Here is a 25,018-nt window from a genome sequence, read left to right as displayed (position 1 = left end):
TCTTTGTCCGACGGACACGCTGCCCCATCAGCTATCCTGGGCTTTCCCTAAAACCCCCACAGGCTTCTTCCACACTGCCTGCGAGGAGCCCTGGAAGAACCATGCCAGCGTTCAGCATCCTCCTCTGCTGTCCTGCACTACCCAGCCTGGCTCTGCTCCCACCTGGGCAACAGGGCTCTGCACTTCAACGCTTCACTGGCTTCCACTCTTCCTGTTTTTCCAGCCTCCTGCAGGGTCAGTTTTGCCAGCGAGATGTGACCTGGATGGATGATCTCCAGAGGCTCCTTCCAACCCTGACCATTCCAGAAGGTGTCTGCCCGATCAGCCAACCTTTGCTCTGACTGCTGGGAGCCCCTTTGCCCCGTAGCCAGCCTGGAGCCTCGGACGCATCTCTAGCAGCTGACAGCCAGCTCGCTGCATGCTGCAGCCACCTCAGCCCTGCCACGCTGGGGCCTCCAGCCCTGCCCAGTGAACTCTAACAGCGAGCATTCCTGAGCAGATGCTGGCACACGCCATGCTGAGGGCAAGTCAACCTTCCGAAGTGCCTTTCTACTGCCTTGCAGGAACCGAGGGAAGTAGGTGCAAAGCAAAAGAAAGAAGAGGGATTTAAGCAAGAGCTCAGTGAATCCATCTGTGCTGACATCCATCAGTGTCACTCCTTGGCTGCAAAAGCAATATTTATAAATCACGTCTCAAAACTGGCTACAAATTTGTACAAAGAAACAGATGGGCCGGTGGTAGCAGTTTGTCACCACTGATAGTTATACGGAGGAGTAGAGAAGTGCTAGGGGGTGAATGCACGAGAGGGAGGCACGGGGCAGACAAAGGAGGATACAGCAAGGGAACCTGCAAGAGCAGGGGTGAAGGTGAAAGAACGCAGAACACTCAACGGGCTGGAGAGAGGGAATCGAGGGGAGATGATGCTAAAACACACACCCTTTAGAAATGAAAGGTGCCTCCATCTGCACATGCAGCTGCCTGCGCTTGCTGTGGAAGACAGCATCGCTTGGCAGTTGGGAGAGTCTCCAACCACCCCGGGAATAACCCTGCAGCAACAGCATTTGTTTTCTCGAGAACAGAAGGCAGGAGGTGATGCCAGCTTTTACTCATTTTATGCAGTGTTGCACCACATGCAAAGTTAGTGGGATCATTTAGCACGAAGGATTACCCCATGCAATGAGAGCCTCGCCCTGTTCAAGAGAGTAGCAGTTCTGGAGGAGATGGCAGCATACGAGCCTCCGTCCTGAGCACTCCTGCATCACCAGCTCTTGGGATGCTGCGGGTGAAGACCAGCTGCAGGAAGGGGGGTCAGCCCTCACTCACACTTGGCGGCAAAGCAGCCCCCAAAGAGCTGGAGCCACTCCAGACAGATCCCTGATGATGGACAGGCAGAGCTGCAGGGATGGCTCTGGGATGGCAACCCAACCACAGCAAACATCCCAGCTCAGAGCAGTAAGCACGGCCCCAGTCCTCCTCTCCAAGCTTCTGGAGGGGTCTTGGCAGGGAGAGACACTGGGGTGCATCTCAGCACGCCCAAGCACATTTTCATAAGGCCCTTCAGAGAAAGTGAATGGAGTTAATCACTGGGCAGCGCCAAGATTTTAGAGAGGATTAAAGTTTGCTTACATGATAAGAAGCTAAGTTCTTGTTAACAGCTGCCCTGTGTGTGCGGGAGGGGCAGAATCAGGTCAGAGACAGCCACACTTTTTAGGACACAAAGTAATATCAGTCCTTCTACAAATACGCCTGAAGCTCTTTGTTACAAGTCCCACTTCGATCACCTCTAATAATGCTGAACCAAACCAAGCAAGCAGGATCTTATGTCAGCTCAGAATAAACTAATTCAGATTTTTAACAGATGATGACACAAAAACAGAAGAAAAATGTTTTTTAAAGACAAAAAAACAAACCAAAACCAAAGGAGTATTTCAATATGGTCTGCTGGCTTCCATCTGGGCTGGCTCCTTCGACAAGTAAGAGCACTTACTTGGGCCGGAGAAGATGCCAGTACCTCCAAGGGTCCCTGCTGCAATCAGCACCTAAATTCGCCTGAAACACCAGTCAAAAATAGAAAGCAGCCTGATAACTACCTTTCTGGATTGTTATCACCCACAGAAATGCAGCTCGGCCTTGCAGTTTGCAAAGCCAAATAGCAGCCAGGGCTCAGCCAGCAAAACCTGCATCACATTCTGTTGGTTACAGCAGCAGGTGGGGACCGAGTCACCGGGAGCCACGCAGCTCAGATGTGCAAAGAACCCCAGAGCTTCCTAGAGGAACAGACCAGCCCTGCCCAGCTGCATTTCCCAAAGGTCAAGATGAGCCTCAGGAAACAAAGAGGAATCGCACTCCTGAGCCATCACCTAATGTGGAATTGGGCTCTGTTGGCTACATCCCACATAACCCACAAAAGCCGAGGGCTGGCTGCTACACGGTTCCTCCGTCTCCCAGGACTCCTAAGCTGTTCCTGTTAGTCAGAGGCACAGGGGCTGCCCACCCACACAATGGCCTCAAGACGACCCATGCTCCTGGATTTACCTTGAAGAGGGATAAATCATCGTGCTCAAAATGGGAATGTGTTCATCTGTAAATCCACATCCTCTCCTGGCCTACAGGAGACTTTGCATCAAGAAAGGGAGAGCCCAGAAAACACTGAAGCAGAAGAGCTTTGGATTTGTTTGCCGCAGAGAAAAAGCTGACAGAGCCTCCTCGAGGAAATCCAAACTGCTAGCTGACCAGTCCCACCATTTCAGGCTGGCAAGGAGCCTCGTAGGGTGCCAAGAGCATCCTGAGCTCATCTGGCACAAACAGACCATGTGCTCACAGCCCTGCCTCCCTCCCCACAGCCAGCTGTGCTACCCAGCGTGGAGGCTGCGGAAGAGGGAAGGGTGCAGCTGAGCTTACCCTTAATATCCAGCAGAGAAAAATGGTGGTTGTTGCTGGCTTCAGGTGCTAATGCAAAGTAGAAGCGATGGCCGCTCTGAGGCTCATCACGGTCCACAACGCTTATCGTCTGGATCAGCTATGGGGAGAAAGCAGAGGTGAGAACCAGTGCTGTCTCTGCAGCCCCTCCCACAGGCCCTACTCGCAAGGTCCAGCCCAGCCGAACATCACCAGCTTCTGCCACAGCAAAGGACAAGCCTTTGCCCCATGGACAGGCTTGGGACACTAGCAAAGTGGCTCCAGCACGATGACAGCTGCATGGGAAGACGTTCAGGCAGAAGAAGAAGGCTGAGCAGGCTGGCACTGGTCCAAAGCACTGCTGGCAGCATGCAACCACTCCATGAGCCAGTGGAGACCCAGGTGAAGGGCTGGGAACACCCGCTACCTGGCCTGGCTTGGCATCCTCGCACACAGCAGCTTCATAGGGAGTGGCGAGCTCTGGTGGATTATCATTCACATCCAGGATACGGATACGGAGAGAGGCTCTTGACACCTGTGAGTGATTATCTGAAATAAAAAAAGAAGCAGAGCTTCAGCAGGAAACACCATCTGCTACTAGCAGGGAGCAAACCCTCCTTGTGTCTGTCCATCTAGAGGCTTCCACAGTTGCTCAGCTGCTGCCAGCACACAGGGTTGCACGGTGCTGCACCTCTGCCCATCTCTGTGGGCCAGCGGTGCCTGCAGAGCATCGCTCAGCCTCATCACACCCATCTTCCAATAATGACACCTAACTGCTAGGTTGCATACCAAGGACTCACAAAATGCTCCTGTTGGCCTGTTCCACCCCTGGAAGAGCTGAACAGCCCCAAGCAAGTCCCCACAATGAGGGTCAGTCAGCACCAATGAGCATCTATGCCAGACAGCAACAAGAGGGGACAACCAAATTCAGATATGAGAACGTCACACCCTGATTTGTATCCTGAGCCTTACACCTCAGGGGTTAGCAGCAGCACCTAAGAGGCAAGTGAGCAGAGCTGGGATGTGAAACAGTCAGTATCAACTAAGAGCACAGGGCAGTGCCATGCGTCTCCGCCATATGCAGGTGATATAGGCTTGAACAGCCCCTGCCAAGGCACGAGGCTCCTGCCCTGGCACCTGACCCTTGCGCACTGACACCGGTTTTTGCATTACTGTGTGGCATAGCGTGGCTATGCAGTATGATCTAGGGCAGTCCCTTCACCCCCTTCAGCCTATGCCTCAGGCAGGCAGCAGTGTTGGGGGGCTCGCAGCCCACTCCCCTCCCAGCTGCTGGTGCTGCTCTGGGCTCTCCTCTGCATATGGGATGGAGATTGCATTTATAGCTCCGCTGACTGCAGTGCTGCTCTACCCCACGGCGTGCACCATAAACGTACACTAAGCCCTCACTATAAGATCATAAATCACTCTGGAGGGCCTAATGCTTTCTGAAGCACTTTGTGCACTTCCAGAAATGAGAACTCCCTCGTACTCCATCTCCTTTGTTTTACCCACAGGTTGCAACCATGACAGACCTGACGCCTCTCTGCTCGCTCGGGCAGGAGTGCTGCTGCCCGTTTGTCTATAAAATTAATGCTGGCCCCTGCAGATCAGGTGAGGTTGGACCCAGGGGAGAGGAGATTTAACATTGCTCCATAATTAGCCAGGAACCTAAGCCCCCTCCCCAGAGCTGCCTTCACCCTATTCTCACGTTATCACTCCCTCTCACCCAGACCAGCTGCTCTGGTGATTAGATGGTTGTTTTTGGGGGAGGGAGGCAGAAGTCGTGACTAAAAGCCTGGAACGACGTGTTATTTTAAAAGGCATGTCGGTGCAGTGAAATAAACTCCAATTGCTTTCGGGGAGAGAAGGAGGGGGAGTTGCAGGGGGGTGCCCGACTCCCACTGGCACCACAAATGGCCAGCAGAAAAAAAGAGTTCAACCTTTATGAGAAGGAGGATGTCAGCATCTCATCACCCTTCCTTCACCTGCAGGAAAATGGACAGCCATCCTCACTGCTCAGCTCTGAAGCAAGCTGGCATTGCCCTGCAGGCCCTGTCAAGAGAAAGCAGAAGAAAGGCAAAAAGAGAAGGGAAGAGCTCAGGACTCAATCTCTTCCCTTTCTTAACTGCCACACGGAGAAGCAGTTCCTCTTCTGATGTGCCACGGTGTTGGAGCTGGCTGCAAGCAGGAGCCAAGCCCAGTGCTGCCGACCTCTCTGCAGGACCTACTGGCATGGTGCATGCCATGGTGCCACAGAGGTTCCACAGGAAATCAGACACCTGGGTGAGCCCGGGCACAGCAGCTTCCCTTCGAGATCATCTCTCACAGACTCATCTGGAGGGATGCAGCCAGCGTATTTAGAGCTGGGCAGAAGCAGCAGTCTGCCCTCTTCCACAGCATCAGCAAGCAGCAGGGAGTATTTTATGCTGTGCACACCAGTGGTGTCATCCACACGCCCTGACACAGTGCCAAGGACCCGTGCCGACCCCTCTGCCAGAGCCATAACTAACACTCCGCTCCCCTGAGCTCAGCTTAAAGCACAGTTGTCCTTTCTAAATGTACCCTGTCATAAGAAAGCTCTCCTTTTGCCCCTTCCAAAACTGCTTGAAGCCTGAGGCTCACACGTACTCCTGGCTCAGAGGCAGGGTTAAAATCTAACATCTCCCAGAACGTCAACATTAGACTGGCAACCACTGCATCCTCATTGTCTACTCTTCCAGCAAGGCACCCTCAGCTGCTTGTTATTTAGGCTGTACCATGATCCATTTGAAGGGTCCTCAAACACTTTCTCAATCAAACTCCCTCTTCCTTTGAGCCAGTACCTGGGTTTAGGGGCGGGGAAAAAATATCTCCAAACCATCTCAGAAATGTTTTCTGTAACTTGCGTGGCATAAACTGAATTTATGGTGGTCAGAAGTGCGAGTAGACTGTTGGATCCCATCTGTGATGAAGGGCACGATGTGCCTAACCACTGCAGACCTCACATCTGCAAGGCCAAGAGCTCTGTCCTGTGCTCCCTCTACCAACATACATGCAGAGATGTAAGCACGTATCCCTGCATGTGCTTCAGCACGCCGGAGTAAATGCTCAGCAGGCACAGCCTAGTGCCAGAACAGCAGGCTGGGTGGGTGAGGTCTGTGGGAAGGCGCAGAAATGTGCCTGCTGCCAAGCAGCACCTGGGCAGGGCTGCACGTGCCAGGCTGAGAGCGATAGGAGAGGAAAAAAAAAAAGTCGTCTTCCTTTGCAGCATCTCTCCTCTGTATTCCAGCTCAGCTGACTGACATGCAAATTAGTTTAATTATTTCTTCTTCTAAAATAAATTATATTTTGCAGTGGCTGCAATATGTTGTGTCAGGCAAAATTACATTCAATATTTTTAAACTAATTGATGTCAGCCTTGAGAAAACCTGATTGACAACAGCAAGGAAACCATCCTGCTACCTAAACGCTTTCCTAAATTAAAATTAAACATGCCAGTTTTTTGCATTTCCTCCAGGAGCTGGAATGCTATTAATCTGAAAAGACTGAGGAAGAGACATGGAAAATACACAGAACAAGGGAGAGATGTTGGAAACACAGCAGTGCAGTGCAGGAGCTCCAGGCTGATGACTGGCAGCCGCCTTTGCCAGCATGGGCTGAATTATTTCCAAGACACTGGAACCTGGCAGGGATGGAGGACAGAGTCCTGCCCGTTGCTTCCCCACTGCAGCATCAAGGATGGTGCAGATGCTGCAAACAGTGCGGCACAAGACGAGCAGTGAGCACAGCCTGGAGCCCTGTGCTGAAGTGCTGCTCGATGCGATGGGCAGCACAGCAATGGGCAGGAACAGGGTGGGTATGGGACAGACAGCGAGAGGCAACACCCTGCCTTTGGGCCAGGAGAAAGGCAGGTCCTGCTGCTTGGTGACACAGAGGCCAAGACTCAAAATGCTCCAGCTTAATCTTCAGCCACATCTCAAAGTACTTTTTCTTAATTTAAGTCATCTGAAGCAGGTGCTATTCTCACCTTAAACATTCAGATGCGAAACACCAAAAACTTGCCCTCCTCCCAGCAGCCACCTGCCTCCTGAACTGACATCGGGCAGCTCTGGACAACTGCACTCCATCACTGGAAGCTCTGCAGCAGAAGCTCACAGCAATGGGAAGAGATTGCCAAGGTGCTCAGCCACCCCTGGACAGCAGGAAAGGAGGCGTTCCATGGTTACATCTGCATTGGGATCCAGTCCTTATCTCTCCAGACCCTTACACAAACCTAAAAATAAATCGCTCTGCATTTTGACACCTACTGTGCAGCTCCAAACCCAACCACTGCTGAAGCACACATCCCATTGCCACTCCTGCCGGCACACACAGCTGTGCACTGGTGTCACATGCAGAAAGCCACTCTGCGGCTTTCCTGGCGTCTGCGGTATAGCCCAGAGGACCAGGAGCCGCTGTCTGGCTGCAGCACCAGAGGAAACAGCTCACAGGTGCTGTTGGGTGCAGTGCATGACCCACTCTTCTGCCTCAGGATCAAACTGGTACAATACTGAATTCAAAATATTTACATTAGTAGGGAAACTCGAACAGGCAAAGGTGGGATTTACTATTCACTATGCCAGCAAATTGGAAGAACAAGATGCAGATTAGAAGACTGAGATGGGCCACTCTGCTCTCCAGCATTTGTGCCACGGCTGTGAAGCACAGGGTGGTTTTGCAGATGTCGGTGCCGCTGCCTGACTGCAGAGCAGAGCGCTGATGGCAAGGACGGTGTAGGGGCCTGCCAGCACTATGGCTCGTCAGACACAGGTAGCTACATCAGAGGCTGGAGCTGAAAGCGTGGCTTCCAGCTGAGGGGAAACAAAGTGGAAGCAGCAGTTAAGCCATGTAACATATAAATGGCTCTCACCTCTCCTGAGTCCTGCCCGAACTCAGCAGCGTGAGAGTCATTAAATTGCATCCAAACACAATGCTCTGATTAAAGCTGGGCTCCAGCAGGAAGATTTATCATCTCAATTACCAGCAGTGGACACAGCAGTCAAGGCCTCATCATTTTACATGAGCAAGGAGGAAAACAGGAAGAGAATCACTAATATTAGCCCAAGGAAGGTAAACAGCTTGCAAGTGAGATGAAGATTTATCTCTGGAAACGCTTGGCCTGGTCCCAGGCCAGATTTGCTCAACAGCCTCTCTGCTTCCTGCTGCTGCCACGTTACAAGGCCAAATATTCTGCTACTCCCCGCGGGCCGAGCCAGCTCGTGCTGGGAAGCCTCTTCTGTGGATGGAGACCTGCCCTTCTGCTCTGCTGGCTGGCCCCACAGGTGCAGCCAGGCACCTGCTGCAGTTTTTCTCCCTGCTCCCAAGGTGCAAACCCCCTCTCTTTGGTTACCTGTGGGGCACACAGCCCCATACACGGTCTCTGCTGCAGCAGCACCAGGTCTCAGATGTGGCTCTCGGAGGTGGGGGGCAGCTCTTATACTGAGCTGCTCGAACCTCACAGGCTGCCAGCGGGACAAGGGCTGCAGCAGGCAAGCTTCCCATGAGCAGCTGTTTGATAAGACCCGCTCAAGACAGTCCTGCCAACATGCGGAGAGAGCAGCTCGAGGTGGCTGCAAGGCCTTGGTGCAATGCCAGGCCACGTGCATCAAGTGGGTTTGGCTTCCTGCCTGCCCTGAGCTGGGGCACCAGACAAGAGCCTGGGCAGTAGGATGCCTGGTGGGCTCACTGCCCTCCTTCTGCAAAATTTACATCTCGCTGAGGAAAAAGGAAGAATATGTTACCCCTTGCCTCTACCAGAGCTTACAGTGTCCTGCTCAGCCATGCAGAGGACCTTGTGGCAGCCAGCTGCAACCTGCATGCCCACTGCAAACACTGCAGCGCTCTGCCAGCTCCCCTCGCCCCAGGGTGTGGGAACTGTCATGCCAGGAGCTGCCATGCTGGACACACCAGCACAGAGGCTCCCAGCTACCCCATCCTCCCTGCTCATGCTGTGCGGCTGATCCCGCTGCACTGGGCACAGCCTGACAGCTGCCGCACAGCCCTGCTCTAAACCCCCTCCATCACTTAGAAGGCTGTACCTTTACAACTGCCCTTTCTGCCAGAGGATTCAGACATAAATTGTACTTTAAATTCAATATCAGTCATTAATATTTCATGATTACAAAACGTTGAGGATAATGTCACTGGAAGGAATGTCTGGGCAGTTAAATGAATGAGTCAGAGCTCACCGATGGGAGAAGTCAGAGCACTGAAGAGTCTCCTCGGCTTTTGAAGCAATCCAGCCTGACAGGCTTCCCTGCCGGAGGGGAGCTGCAGCATTTACTGACTTGTTCTGAAATCCTAGCTGCTGCGTGTAAATATTGTCCTTCTGATTCTTGTCACCTCATGTTTCCTCTGAATGCTGAGTTGTGCCACAACGCTGTGATCCCCTCCTCCCTGGCACTGCTGGCAGAGCCTCTCCACAGAGCCTGCCGCACATGCCGGGCAGCACTGGAATGCCTCCCCATTGCTGCCCAATGCCGGGCAGGGCTCACCACAGCCGCACAGCCAGACGGCACAGAGGTCACATGAACCAGCAGGCACAAAGCATCAGCACCAAAGGAGTTTCAGACCCAGTGAAGCCAGAGGGAGTCTGGCCAAGGCTGTGCCCCCTCCTCTGGCATGGCCAGAGCAGACGGCTCTGCCATGGCAGGACAGCCCTGCAGCACAAACTGATATCTGGGCCTCTTGAGCCGGCCTCAACCAAGCAACTCGAATGTGAATGACACCTTCCTGCTGCAGAACAAGCAAAGAAACAAGAACCAGACCTCCTGAGGGCTCTTGGAGCAAAGCCCAGGGACAGCTCCTGCCTTCAGACAGACAGATCTCGGCACACGTCAGCAGACATCAGAAGGTGCTTTGCAACCACAGCAGCTCCCTGACACCAGCTGCCATGGCGGAGGAGAGCACAGCAGGTCCCAGGCTGCCCTGGCAACTTGCACATCCTAAATGTGGAAGAATCTGAAGGAATGCCTTCCCAGCATGGAGCCTAGAATTGAAGCCCCTTCTCCACCTTCAGGCTCGGAAAAGAGGAACACAGAACACTTCTTGGCGCCCACAGGGCCAGGTCCACCATCGTGCACCGGGACATGCAGAGCTTATAAGCCAAGACACTGTGCCAACACAACAGAGGGCAGGATGCCCAGGTATGCCTCACTGGCTTCCTTCCCATAGCAGAACACCTGCGGAGAAGCAAAGTCTGCCCTTTGCTGCTATTATTTTAATTCCTCAACAGGAGTTTATTCAGAGCTCCTCTAAACAGCAGGACCCAGGTTTAGTGGGGTTTTTTTTGGTTTGTTTTTTTTTTTTTTCCTTTCTTAGGTAGAGAAAAAAAGGCAAACAGAACTACTTCGGGGAGCATCCACACCAGGCTGTGCCACCCCCAGCATGCGGAGGGAAGATAAACTAACAAAACCTGCAGAGCCACTAAGCTGTTTCCTCCCGGCTCTCTCAGCTGGGTGTGAGCAGATTTAGCAATTACTGTAAATACAGACTAAAGGATAGCACAGCCATAAAGGAAGAAAGATCATCACCAGGGCTCTCATGGAAGGGTCAGAGAGGAGTTAATTTCAGAAAATGACAAAAAAAGCTTCACCTCTTCCTCTGCCTGTGACTTTTCCTGGTGGGCTGCAGGGTAAGGCCAAGTGCTGTGGCCAAAGCCAAAGCAGCCTCGTGGTACCAACCCTGGCAGCACTGCTGTTTCTCACTCCCAGCACGGGGCTCGGGGATGCTCTGCCCTCATAGACCCTTCCCACTGCTGGGACCTTCCATCCACTCCTTGCTATGCCTTGCAGTCACACCAAGGGCTGGGAGAGCAAAGAGAAGGGGCATGGCAGGTATCCAGAGCCATAACACCCAGTGTGCAGGTACAGCCTGCAAATCCCAGCCACCGTCAGCTCCCAGCAGAAGTGAGCGCTGGCAGCCATCTGTACCACAGGGCTCCAAGTTGATGGGGCATCCACCCACAGCACGTGGCTGAACCAGGGGGATGCAGGTGATGAGAACACAGCCCCCCTGGGAGCCCTCGAGCCGCTCAGCAGCTGTGAACGCAGGGAGCGAGCTGCACAAGGATGACTGGCAGAGCTGGCGCATAGATAACACAAATTTGATTAGCGTTCATCAAATATACTATTCGACCATGCTCCCTTATTAATGCTCAAGTCAGGAAGAGTATTTTTAGGTTGTCTAGGGAGATGTCAGACTCAGTGCTGCTGTATTTTTCTTACTTCAGTGTTACGTTAAGGCTTGCATCTTGGTCACATCTGCAGTGAATGTACCCATATTTCCCCCTCTGCCCCACTCGGCACCAGCACAGACACTCTGCTTCACAGAGCATTCCTCTATCTCACCTGCTTCCATCGCCAGGACAGTGATGTTGTGCCACCCTGCTGTCTCCCGGTCCAGGACTTTTCCTGTCACGATGGCCCCTGTGTTGGCATCGATGTCAAAGATCCAGTCTGTGTCCGTGCTGCGGTCGATGGCGTACCTGAGACCAGGCAAAAGGGGAAACTGAACAGCTGGATGTGCCAAGCCCAACCTTGCTATCAGCCCCTGGGGTACAGGGATCTAACAAAACAAGTCCTACTGCTCTCACTATTCCTCTGCTGCAGCATAGTACAGCCCTTGAGTAAAATTAAAGTGTGGCTTTTGGTGCATAAAGTGGAACTGAGCACAGACTGTGGACAAGGGGAAAGCCTACTCTGATGGGAACTTTATGTTCAGAATAGACAGTGATATACAAACCATGGACAGCAACTCTACTCCAAAGTCTGGAAAGCTCCTGAGTTATAGGTTCAGAAAAAACACCAACCCAAACAGAAGGGATTGTTCCCGGAGCCCATCTCATCCACCACCCTCTCTCCCGATCCTGCTGCAGCACCCACCCATGCAAGAAACCTGGAGGACAGCACAGCAGCATGTAGGCAGGCTGCGAGCCAGAGCTGCAGATAACCTGAACTGCAGCTACAGCCGTTACTAGTGGCAAGGTCTCCTCTGAATCCAGGCTGTACCTCTGCAATCAGTGCAAGAGCCCTGGCAGCATAGGTGCGCAACGGCCAGCACCCCCACAAATAAGCACAGGACATCATCCCCAGCAGCCCCAAGATTTGGTTTGGGCTTCACACTTTTGCAGGAGCAGGCTGAAGAGCTTCTCCAGCTCCAACAAGCTTTACCAGCTGAGCAGAGACCCTTCACACACAGCTCTTGCTCTTCTCCTTCAGCTGCTCCAGTGCTGCTCCAAGCAGTCTCTTTCCTGGGCATCCCATCGACAGCCCACCCACTCCCTGTGCCATTTCTGGAGAGCACAACTCCCAGCTCTTCCGGAAGGGCAACTCTTCAGGTCATGAGAAGAGTCAGACAGCCCAGCACCTTAGCCATGGCACCACGAATTCATGCAATTGGTCTCAGTGGCACACCCTTCATTCCAACCATTACACAGGGAATAAAGCGAGCTAACACTAAAGCAGGGCACAATTCGATGTGTGCTCCTCAGAGACAGGGACTGGGAGGGAAGCTTGATCCATCTGAGGCCCTCGAGCTCAGCCTTAACACAAACACACCACTACTGCAATCAGAATTAGAAATCCAGAAGGTCTGCAAATCACAAACAATACAGCATAATGTTATTGTGTACAGCATCTTTCATACACACTGTATCCCAGAATGCTTCACAGAATTAAATAATACAAGATAGCAAAGAGTACAAAGGATAAATTACCAAAAGGATGGTTGTGAATAAATTAAAGCTTTCAGTCACATGTTCAACAACAGAAGGAAGATAAATGCAGGGACAAAGCAAGCTGGAAAGCTGACTAGACAGGACAGTGCTGAGAAGTCAGGTCATACACGAGGAGCAGAGTGGGACACGCTCTAGGCTAGAGGCACGTTTCAGATGCTGGAGGAGCTTTGCCCACTGCGGAGCAGCTTTGCCAAGTGCTTTCATCTTGCCTGGCACAATCTAGCTGTGGTCTGTGTGTCCACCATCCCCATGGCTCGCAGCCAAGGAACACCAGCTCACCTTCTGCATGCAAGGATGGCCACTCCGCACAGGAGCCTTGATGGCCTCCGTGCCTTTCTGCCTTATGCCTGGGAAAAGCAGCTGCAGAGGAGTGCCCACCCACACCACCCCACAGTTCTGCCTCTGATGGAGACAAATTAAGGCATTTGTATGCTGTTTAAAGTGTTACACAGTACCAGATGATGTTCCTTTTCTCTCCATTTCAGACAGACAGAGGGATGAGAGAGAAAATACAAGAGCACTTGCTTGTAGTTAATGAAAAATGTTCAAAAATCACTATCTAAATTGCGTCTGCGCACACGCACAATCGAGCACATTCTGCACACGTGGCTGGCTTCCTCCTACCTTTTTGCTGTTAGAGGTAATGGGGATCTGCCACACAAAGCCAGGTACAAGCCTAGACATCTTAGAACCAATTGCCAGAGACTTCCTAGCCACCCTGCATTTTTCTGCCCCAACTCCCAGCTGGAAACAGAGCCTCTACAGGCATGTAGCCAGCCCCAGAAGGGACAGTGACACTGTCTTGGCACATACTGCAGCCTCTCATCCACTGTGCACTCACTCACTGTGAAGAGAAAGGACAGGAGAGGTCTCGCCACTCTGACTTGTACACATCAGTCTAATGTACTGCTGGAAGGAGGAACAGAAACTAGGATGACAACACCTAATATCTTGCCAGTAGCACAGCCGATGCATTTGCATAACGGCTTCCATTGTTCTCCCACATCACTTCACCTCAAACACATCCTGCTCTTCCATCCCACGTTTTAATACTGTTAGAGTTCAAGATGGTTCTTTGCTCTCCACATGCCTTCACTGCTTTACGGGTAAACACGTCCGGTTTCATTCACACTCATGTCACAGAATCATAGAATCACTAGGTTGGAAAGGACCCACTGGATCATCGAGTCCAACCTGCATAAACAAAGACGTCTGCAAAAAATAGTGACACAGAAAAACTCAGCTAGTGATGGAGAGATCACTGAGCCTCGAAACATCTGAGATGGGCTGCCTGCATGGCTGGAGGGCAGGAGGCTGGCCAGGAGCTCTGTCTCACTCCACTGATAACCTTTGGTTATGCTTCTAATTGCTTTGTTGCTAAGGTTGTCTACCATCACTTTCCAATTGTCTGCTGAGGACTGACTTCCCACAGCCTGTGGCAGGGCACAAACCAAGCCATAAATCTGATCCCCTCATCACCTCTGCTACACACCTTCTCAACACCATGGCAGGGGAAAGAGGCAGAGCTCTGAGCACTGCCTGCATCCGCCACAAAAGCAAGGCTGAGCCTGCTTCTGCACACTGTGATTTGGAGATGGCGGTCCAGGTGAGTCTGTATCTCTGCATCTGCACAGAGTGCTGGCAAGGCTCTGGGGCACTGAGCTGGCATTGGAGCTGGGGACTGAGGAGGCACAGGGATGTCCATCTACCCCCCCAGAGCCACAGCCACAACCAGCCCAGAGCTGTAGATGCTCTACACAACGACAGACCTTCCCTTCCAAGAGCTTGTGGCTAACCCTGTGCTAGAGCCACTAAAACAAGAAGCTATTACACCATTCGGTGCAATGCAGTCATTACCAGCCAAAGCCTGCGCTGACCACCACAAGCCTCTCTATCTCTAGTAGTCCATATGCACCCAATTCCACTGAAGTCAGACAGTGCTTCTCACGTGGGAAGCGGTAGCAACTAATCCCCAAGTCCTCCTGATACTTCTTGTATCCCTTTCGGTATCAACATACTCAGAGCTATAACATTCACTCCTTCCTCCAAAAGCTGTCTGGCGCTCCATACCTGGAACTGCAGTCCCCAGTTCTGATTGGGATGCGGACCTTGTAACCAGTTTTCCTCTCTTCCTGCTTGCACTGCCTGTTGGTTTGAATGTTACAAGTGACTGTTTAATTCAGACAGCTTTCTTGGTGCACATCTTTCGCGTGAATGCATTTCTCAAGCAGTTGGTTTCACTTCTCCCCCTGAATGCAACAAGGAGCACATTTTATGCCATGTGTTTCATTAATAGGGAGCTTTTCAAAGACTGTGTGAAAAGCTTTTTGTTCTGTTTGGTTTTCCTCCTCTCCCTTTTGTGTTGAAGCAGGTTGCAATTCTTGCTATGCCTTAAGAGTCTATAAAACGCCCATGTCCGACATGTGTCTCCGGATTTGGTGAATGCCAAACAAGAATATCTCCGAGAACCTTAAATCCCAAGTAACATCTTCTCAGTGCTGATAAAGCCTGGAATGCACACAATCAGAGCACAGGCTCCTACTGCAGAGAGAAAAACAAAAGGCTCCCATACAAACAACCTCACGTACACAGTCAGTCCATCACTGTATTACTTCATACAATGGCTCAGCTGAGAAAAACAGCACTACGCCCAAGAAATATACAGCTAAAGCCAAAAAGCCAACAGGAAACTAGATTCCTTCTGAAAAAGAACAGTTCCAGCATTTGTGAGGCAACAAACAAGGATGGAATACAATAAAAAGCACTGGTCCTTTAGAAAGACCTTTCCTGCCTGTACCTTGACGGGTTTTCACGTTCCCCCCGAGAATGTGCCCAGCCCCTTTGCTGTGCTAAACTTCAGCACAACTCCCAGCTGACAGCAGTGGCACCAGAGTGGCCCCAGCACGAGCTGGGGCTGCTCACCCTGAGATGGGGTGCTCTTTGGGAAGTCTATACCCCATCCCTCCTCCCATTCTGGCAAGCAGCTGCGAGGGGCTCTACATCCATGTGCCACTGGAAGACGGCAGTGAGCATCCTTAGGAACACCTCCCAAGAACAGGGGAGTTGGATACCTTTTCAACCCTCAGTTCTTCATAACAGACCACTATGCGATTCACCCTAACTCATCTGGAAGGGATTTGCTCTCACACCAAGTGGCTGCATCCCCGTGGGACAAGTGAATCAGCAGGAGAGGAGGGAGCGCCAGGCCAAGATGTGAGTCCAGCAGCCGCTTCAGGCTGGATAGTGTAGCAGGAGCTGCACAGCCTTGTTTGTGCTGCTCTGGTGATGAAAATGAAGACCAAGGGCACCTCCTTTCCCATTTGGCTAAAAATACTTCCCAAACCTTGTTATTGGCAGCCTGGTGTCAGCTGGACCTAGAAATGCTGACGGCGCTGATTTTTGCTCCGTCGTCTCTGGCAATCCTTGTTCTCTCCCGCCTCAGGGGGAGAGTGCCTCTCATACTGGCAGAAGGTTGTGGCTCTCCCCTATTTACAGGGCAGAGCCAACAGAGACCAGAGTCCAGGAGAGAGAAGCCACTGCGGAAACACAGCCATGTCTTTGCTCCTGCCTCTAACAGAGGAGGATCAGAAGTTAAAGGGATCCACTGAGCTGCAGCAACTTGAAAGAGTTCACACCAACTTCAAGAGACTAGAGATCAAATACTGGTCGTGCCGTCAGGACCAGTTGCTCTCTAATGTTCAGAGGTGAAGTACAAGTGCTGGCTTCTCTCAACTGTATTTCGGACTAACACACTTGAAATGCAAGGTGACTTAGTGCTGTCTCCTGCTGACACGTTTGTGTCACATCCCAGCAGGGTGCTGCAGGATGCTTGCATTCATGTTTGTGCACCACTTTGAAGCTGTGAACAGCTGCCTATGTGGCAAAGTATTTTATCAAATTACCTGGCTAGCCAGCAGACAGGAAAGCATGAGAGACCCAACAGCACCTTCCTTCTGCACTGGTGCCACTTCAGTGGGACTGAAAGAAACCTGCATCTCCTCTTGGCACACGTTCAAATGGCAGTGAAGGCTCACCAACCCATCCACCCTCCCTCCCCAGGCAAGGGCCAAGGGAGCACAAGGGGTTGGAGCTGCCACTGCTCATAGCAGCAGACACTGCAAGAACAGAGGGGAGCGAAGAGATGGACAGAGAGAGACCAAACGCCACAAGGGAGCATGAGGGATGCCAGATGAGCTACCTGCCCGGGGATAGCTGGAGGGAGGACACATATTTGAATGCATCAAGCCTGACAAAGGAACACACATTGCAATTCCCAAGCTGCAGCAGATGCCTGGGAGTCCTGCTGGCTGGGGCCTCGTGTCTGAGCACGAGGCATTGCCTTGTCTAGCATTAAGCTTGCTATAAGAGAGACACTTGCATAGCAAAGTTTGGTCCCCAACCCTCTTGTCTCCTGCTGAGTACTTGAATCTGCTTCTCTCTGCTCCAAGTCCCCATCACCTTCTGCACAGCAGTAGAAAGCCTCCCTTCCTCTGCTTTCTTTTGTTCTGTCTGCAAACAATGCAACAAGCTCCACAGGGAAGCAGCACAAAGAACAAGAAAAGACAAGAATAAGAATAGTTCTGTCCCCAAGGCCCCTTTCCTACAATTACACATCAGAAAACAAAATCTATGTTCCGTAGCACTGCTAGAAACCATCAAATGAGAAAGCACATGCACACATGTACACACACAGGTATGTGGAGACTGCACACATTTGGAGAGTTGCAAGTGAACAGCCACATGCTCGGGGCAGGCCACAAAGAAAAAAATCAGAGGGGCAGCCTGAATCAAGAGGGCTCACCTGATAGGGTGAGCGGAGGTACTTGGAGAACAGGTCCAACAGACAGCACCGACCAGTGCAAGTGGTGCAATTCTCACACATCGTTCTTGGCATGCCAAGGCTGACTGCATTCACATTCACCCTAAAGACAACTTTTGACATCCAGCTCTGTGACACAATACTCCGCTAGCTGCCAGCCATCTGTAGATGGCAGCTTTCCATGTGTAAATTCTTTTCCGAGCTTTCTAAACATCTCAATCTTCATTACTGTGAGAAGTAATGAAGTAATATTACCCTCACCCTACCTTGAACCAGTGTGTTCCCTGTAGCTGCACAGCACTGGAGCTCAGCACCCCACGCAGCGGTGTTGGGACATCATTGAATGGGATCAGTACCGTAAACGAGCCCTCTGTGGCCACATCCTATCCCCAGTGTGTCCCAGTGCCTGTGATGGGCTCCCTATGGAGCTCTTAACTGCAAAGCCACCGCTACTCATTTGAAGCGAGCGGCTGTGCACAAGGTGCCTGCAGCCCTGTCGTCACCTGGCACAAGAACACACATTTCAAGGAAATTTTCCGCACATTGACAATGTTTTCTGAACACCAGCTTTCCATCCCAACTGCTCAGGCCAGTTGGCAGAGCCAGAAGGCTGCTTTGTGCCTTAGGTAATAACAATTTAACAAGGTAACAATCTCTTTAGCCACAAATTAAATGGAAATGGGAAATGTCCTGTGCAGATAAGCTGCTGCCTGGATTATGTCCCCTGCCCAAATATAAGCTCCTCTGCTCTTTGATCCCTGTGCACACACGCACACACAGCCAAGCTGTGGCTCTGCACTGCCCAAGCCTCACCTCATTTATCATCCTTCACCACTGCCCTCCTGTCATTTCTGGTCACTCATCCAAGGTACCACTGCAGATGCCTCACTGTTAGCAGCAAGGATATGCAAGCGTCACCTGGCCACCTTTCCCAACACTCCCTTGCCAGTGATGTACCTGCCACCTCTGAGGTGGTGGCTCTTGCTTGCTGCTTACACAGAGCCTGCCACTCACCTGCCAGCCGCCTGTCATACTCACATGCTCAGCCATGCATGGAGCACTTGTCACCCTCACCTGCGCTGCCCCTCCTCCTCTGCCATCCCCCCTCTCTGCCCCAGACATGGTCACAAGCATCCCTTGAGATGCTCCCACGCCCACTGCTTGAAGACGATGCAAGGTTTAGGCAGCTGCTTTACCGGACAGGATGGTTTGCTGTGTCTGGGTCAAGGGCGGTGACCACCCCTACAACAGACCCAATGTGCGCATCCTCCTGGACCTCCATCAGGTTGGAGGGGGGCCGGAACTCGGGGGGCTCATCGACGTCCAACACTGAGACCCGTACGATGGTCTGGTCCCGGAAGGTGCCCAGGTCCACAAACCGCGGGTCCACGAACTTGTTGAGGGCCTCCACCACGACAGTATGCACTTTTTTTGACTCGTAGTCCAGAGGCTGGGACAACAGGAGAGGGTTAGCCACATCCAGCCCCAGGAGCCCCTCTGCAGCCCCTTCTTTCACTGGAGGCTTGAGGGCAGCACTAAAGCCACTGCTCTCTAGGCAGCACCTCTGCTGTGACTGGGAGCTTTCATGCCCGTGCTCTGTCCTCCCACAGCAGCACCCACACCGAGGCAGGTGGGAGGAAGAGGAAGCCCCCAGCCCGCTTCCCGCAGCGTGTCCAGGCTGTGCAGGCAGCCAGGATTCACCAGGAAGACAGCGCACTGTGTGCTGCAAGTGAGTGGGTTTTGATCATTAATCACACTGCTATTATTTCTACAAGGGAGGCGAGCTGAGCACAGTGGCCTTGGTGAACAATCATTCTTTCTTGCCTGCATCAAGTGTTTGCTTGATTGTTTTTGCCACCAAAGCATATACAGTAAAATGCTGTTGGCCAGGTATAGGAATTAGGTGGGCGTATTTCTCCCCTAACAGGTGCTATCAATAACAGCTGTAAGCACTCGTCCCCACAGCCCTGCACACAGCTTCACCTCTGCGTGGCTCGCTGTGCCGCTCCTGCCCAGGGAGCCGCCCTATGCAGGCTCCAGCAGCACTGTGCCGCTGCTCCATTCCAGCCTTTCCTCCCAGACACGGGTCTGCCTCTCGCCACCCAGGCAGAAAAGAGGCACAAAAATGCAACTGCTACTGCTAGAGCAGCATTCAGAGGAGGATTTATTTCAACTCAACTGGGCAGCAGGCGCCCCCAAAGGAAAGGGCCCTCATGGAGATCTGTGCCCTCCCTACCCAACCAGCTTTCCTCATCTCTCACCTTCTGTACCGTGATGACAGCCTCTTGGGTATTGCTGTCCGTGGTGACTTTGAACATCTCCACCCCTTCTTCATCCTTCACCTGATATGTCATGTCCGTGTTCTCCCCGACGTCAGAGTCCTCTGCCTTCACCCTCCCGATGGCAGTGCCCACAGGGGCAGTTTCAACAATGCTGAACTGATACATCTCTGGAGGAGAAAAAGGTACTGGTGTAACTGCTTATGCCCGATACAGCCCTTTGCACACCTCCTTGGGGCACCCCTGAACTACCAAGGCTCTCCAGACCCTACCAGTGTCTACAGCCCAGAACATCCTATCAGGAGAAACACAAACCCAGCCTAAAACAAGGGCTGAGGGAAGATAACCAGGAAGCATTGATGTTTCAAGATGCCAGGTGAACCAAGGGCTGGTATCTCTGTATGGACACTGTGCTGCAATCAACAATCTCTGATCCTTTGCAAGCTTTACCATTTCTAACTTCTAGGAGATGCAGCTGAAGAACTGAGCCAACCCCAGCTGCAGCACCTCTCCTTGCCAGCCAGGCACTCGCAGTTTCTGCAGCTGGTGTTCACAGCACAAACCGTACAGCCCGCTCCTTGCAGCAGGGTCATCTGTCCTCCTCGTTTGGGCAGGTCTCAGAGAAGACTCAAGCATGAGACACAGGCCATGAGCAGTAATTTGGAAAGCAGAGCTGCCCGGTGACAAGGCTGCTGTCTGTGAGCTGGGCAGTGTCACCGTGCCTCAGAGGGCCGAGCGCACCAACCTCTGACGCAGTAGCCAGGAGGGGCCAGGCTGACAACTGCATCCCTACCCAAGCTCCCAGGAGACAGCAGCATGCTTTCTCCCCTCAGCATTGCTCAGAGGAGTCAGGAAAAGGCCACGTCTGCTCTCCCCACCACACAGCCCTGCTTGCTCCCAGGACTGGCACCAGGAGCAGGAGTCTTGTCCAGGGCCCCGGACAGGCTCGGCCCCTCTATGAGACTGCCAGGCAGAGACACATTCAGACCCAGGCAAGGAGCCATGCATCTACGGCACCGTGGTGCTGCTACCCTGCAAGCTGGCTCGCTCTGCAGACACAGCCCAGGCTGTACTGGGAGCTGAGCTTCTCTCCCACCACCCGCATGGGGCCAGGACCGGGACAAAGGCCAGTGCTCACCCCCCACTGCTGTGAGGACTTACTCTGCGGGAAGCGTGGAGGGTTGTCATTGACATCAGTGACCACAATGGTGACTGTGGTGGATCCAGACAGGCCACCCAGCTGTCCCGCCATGTCCGTTGCACGGATCACCACCTCATACCGGTCCTGCGTCTCACGATCCAGGTCAGCCACGGCTGTCCGGATCACACCTGGAAACCGTCAGGACAGCATAAGCACAGGCAGGTCGCAGAGAATCCAGAGTCACAGATGGGGTGAGGCTGGAAAGGGCTGCTGGAGATTACCTCGCCCAAGCCCCATCTCTAAGCAGGATCAGCGAGATCTCCTAGCCTCTTCACATGCAGCAGATGCTTCAATACTTCAGCAATCTTCATGGCCTTTCCCTGGACTCAATCTGGGATGCTCATGTTTCTCTTCTATGTGGCAGCCCAGAACCACAGTACTTGTATCATCTCACCAGTGCTGAGCAGAAGGGACAGGTCGGCTCCCTCAACTGCTGACGACGTTCTTCCTAACACAACCCTAGGTGCTGTTGGCTGCCTTTGCCGTAGGAGCATGTTACTAGCAACAACAAATATCATCCACTGGGCCCCAGTGCAAAGGGGAGTGAACAGAGATCACATAAGCAAAAGCTGACTGAGGGGACAAAAGGGCTCTGGAGAGAAGAACAAGCCCAGCAGATTGTCAGCCAGGCAGAAACATCCTGAAAATCCCCCCAGAGCCTAGGAATGGCCATGGGACGAATTTGATCCCAGCAAGTCTCTGTGGCCAATTCGCAGGCACGTTTCATGAAAGGTTCCTGGCTGTTTCTGCTAGTGCAGGCTGCCAGTAGCTCCGACAGGGTTAAACTCCAGCTCAGAGGAGGTTTGTACTTCTCTCCAGGAAGGCCAGGAGCTGGGTGATGGGGCCAGAGGCGTAGGAGCCAGCCCAGATGCAGGGGTAGCACTGGGGCCAGCCTCAAGGTTTGCAGAGAGAGGCTGTGTAAAAACCCAGGCTGAGTCACGAAACCCCTTTGGCACAAATCTGCAACAGCCCACTTATCCTTATCTGCCCAGGCAGGAGCCAGGCTTGCTGCAGCATCCCTAACAAACAGCACAGCATTCCTAACAGCATATCTGTGCTCCAAACCCAGAGCACCAAGCTCCATTTCACGGGTGCTTCATAGCCCAAACATGTCTGGAGATTCCCCCCATATCTGATCTGGGGAATGAGTTGAGGAGCAGAGTATTTCCAAAAGTCCGTCTGCACAATTTCCGGCATCTCTCTAAGTTAAGGAGGCCAGAGATGATAAAATGCTCTGCATCAGTGGCCAAGAATGCACCGGAGACCATAAAGCTTAGCAAAATGTATGGTGTTAGTACTTTTTATGAAATGAAGTCTCTTAAAAAAGTGTTTATAGGTAGCCATCTGGGCTTGGGGAAATGACCAGGACTAAAGCATAAAGGAATGAAAATAAACAAAGAGTAGTAAACCCCAGAAACCCGCTGTGAATGGCAGAACTCCTGTGTCACCCCAGGGGTTTCATTTACATGGAAACAAAGCAGAGAAGAAATATTTTGAGAATGAAAGAAAGAAACGTCTCTGCCCTGAGGTGGCACCAGGGGCACGCAAAAGTGCATACAAGGATAAAAGGTCATCAGCCCACGTTCCCTGTCCCACTATACCAGCAGCATCCCAGAACAGCTAGGAATCAGCTAAAAATCCCCTCGAGCTCCATTTAACTTTCCCACAGATTTAGATGTTGTTTTCAGTTTTTGTAATTGCTCTCTCTTCCAGGCTTTTCTGTTTAACTATTAGCTTTACCTCCTCCTGTTGCGAGCTGCAAAATCCATCTTTGCTTTGTCTCACCAGTAACCCTGCCTGGTGTTAAGGAAGATGCCGCAAGGGGGGTGCCTGGCTGTGGTGCGGGTCTCTACAAGGGGTCCAGCTGGGAGGAAACAAGGAGCTCCTCTCCTGCCAAGCAAACAGTACAGCACCACCCAGTTCCCCTCAGCACCTTGAAAGGCATTGACTGACAAAGCCAGCCACGGCAGTGCAGCGCAGCCCTCCGAGCCGCTTGGCTCAGGGCAGACACTTTGGGAAGCCTTTAGCACAACCTAAGCACAGTGGACAGGAGAGCTGGGAGCCAGCAGGCTGTGAGGAGACAAGACATGGCTTCAGGGACATACTCCAGGGCTCCCAGGCTTCAACCTTCCACAGCCAAGTTGCCACGGTTTCCTGGCTCATCCATCTGGTGAGACATTGTACACGTCCCAGCAAGGGTCATGAGTGTGTGGCTCATGCCAAGGAGCTGCTGGCACTGTGGCCCAAAGGCAATCAGAAATGCCACTGAGTTGGGAGGATGGAATTCCGCCCCCCACCCTCACATGACACTACAAGTGCAGGAGGAGCTGCCAACACCTTTCTTTCCAACACGTTTACCTCTCCTTTCTTTCTGAAACTAGCAATTATTCCAACAATTATCATTGTTAGGATTTATTATAAAGACACAGCCACTGTTTTAGAATCAGAGGACCACTAGGTTGGAAGGGACCTACTGGGTCATCGAGTCCAACCATTCCTAACACTCCCTAAACCATACCCCTTGGCACCTCATCCACCTTGCGGCTCCCCAGGTCTCTTGGACAGGCACAATCTTACCCATTCCTCATCCCTCTGTCATGTTTGTTCTGTAATTACCTGGAGCGATAGATGCACCTCTAGGCACGTGTCCCAGTGAAAACCACAGCCTCGTGTCTGAGAGAGCAGGAGCAGCCTTGCACCAGCACCAGGGCTGCGTGGGGCCAGCCTCAGCTGGTCGTGCTCATAGGCCTCTCCTGCCACTCCACTATGAATACAAAACCCTTATTTCTGGGCAAGCACTATCTCATTGAAATTTAAGCAATTCTGTTAATTAACGGGGTCTGAAGCATTTTATAATGAAAATGATTCATGTCAGCACAATAGTGATGAATTGGGATGAGAGGGAAAAAGCTCATGCATTCACCAAAGCTGTAATGACTTAACTGAGCTGCTCATAATGATATAGTTCACATTACGCCATGCGAGATGGGAGAAAAAGCGCTCAGGCACTTTCCAGAACACCTCCAAGGTCACCCATCCTGTCCCCAGGCTGTTTGGCACATGCAGAGAAGGGCAAATGGCCCCAGCCAGCTCCAGTTCTTCCAGTGGCACAATGCAGACAAAATCCTCCTCTTAAATGGGGGTAGAGACTGAAAGCAGAAATCACCTCCTGCCAAGATGCACACTGTTCATTCAGTCCATCCTTGGAAAGTGGGTGTCTGACACAGATGAACTACTCCAACTACCCCGTGCCCCAGGCCTACAGGAGTATGATTGCCACCAAGAATGCTGGTCCCTCTAAAGCAGTATGGGCCACACCAGGCTACTACTCCAACGGCAGGCTGGTTTTGTCCTTTAGGCTGACATACCACGCTCCATTTGCTAGTGGCCTTGACAAATCAGGGTCTCCAAACAACTTCACATTGATTCCTTGAATATGGCACTGAGTGCTGCCATAAATACCCACCAGCAGCAAACTGGCGTGGTCCCACCTCCTAAACTCTTAGGTTCCACAACCTGACCCCCAAGGACTCTGCAAAAGCAGTAGCATGTGATGGCAGACCTGTTCTCAGGAGCAGAGACAGAACCGGCAGGGACCTTCACTGCTGTGTGTAGAACAGGGACAAGTCCTTGCTGTCAGCTCCCGAGGTTCACCTTCTTTCCAGCCAGAAAAAAAGCCAGACTTGGTCCTTCTCAGATACTGCTAGCAAAGCAAGAAAAACCTCCAGCTCAGACTCATCTCCCTAGTTCTTGTCAGCATCTGTTATAGATGAATAATACAGACGCGTGGTGGCATACCCTCTGGTATAAGGCATATGTGGCTTTCCAGCATGATCCAGATTAATCAGTATAATTACCAGGCAAGGAGATACTCCCAGCATCGCATAAATACCATCAAACCTGCTCAAATGGCAGACACTCTTTTGGTAATAAAAACACAGCAGGACAAAGTATTCATCAGGTAACAGCCTTCCAGGAAACCTATCATATGGGCTTCCCTCTGCTCTTGGACACTTCTAGCTCAGATGCCCACATCCCCAGAGACCCTCTGGACAAGGCAGCTCCCA

The 25,018-nt window shown here is 52.1% G+C and overlaps 1 protein-coding gene across 3 annotated transcripts in view; it reads right to left on the bottom strand.

The window, feature by feature from the left end:
• Positions 1 to 25,018, bottom strand: part of CDH22 (cadherin 22) — an 82,696-nt gene that overhangs the window by 10,347 nt on the left and 47,331 nt on the right. For all 3 annotated transcript variants that reach the window (XM_054081608.1, XM_054081610.1, XM_054081609.1), the window contains 6 exons: positions 20,912 to 21,079; positions 19,733 to 19,920; positions 18,668 to 18,921; positions 11,265 to 11,401; positions 3,326 to 3,447; positions 2,902 to 3,019 (listed from right to left, as the gene is read on the bottom strand). In XM_054081608.1, coding sequence (XP_053937583.1) covers positions 2,902 to 3,019; positions 3,326 to 3,447; positions 11,265 to 11,401; positions 18,668 to 18,921; positions 19,733 to 19,920; positions 20,912 to 21,079 — 987 coding nt within the window. The remainder of the gene's footprint in view (positions 1 to 2,901; positions 3,020 to 3,325; positions 3,448 to 11,264; positions 11,402 to 18,667; positions 18,922 to 19,732; positions 19,921 to 20,911; positions 21,080 to 25,018) is intronic.

The sequence above is a fragment of the Cuculus canorus genome, chromosome 16, assembly GCF_017976375.1.
Source record: "Cuculus canorus isolate bCucCan1 chromosome 16, bCucCan1.pri, whole genome shotgun sequence".
Classification (NCBI taxonomy): Eukaryota; Metazoa; Chordata; class Aves; order Cuculiformes; family Cuculidae; genus Cuculus; species Cuculus canorus.
Note: the sequence above shows the minus strand (reverse complement) of the source record. Positions and strands in the feature narration are given on the sequence as shown.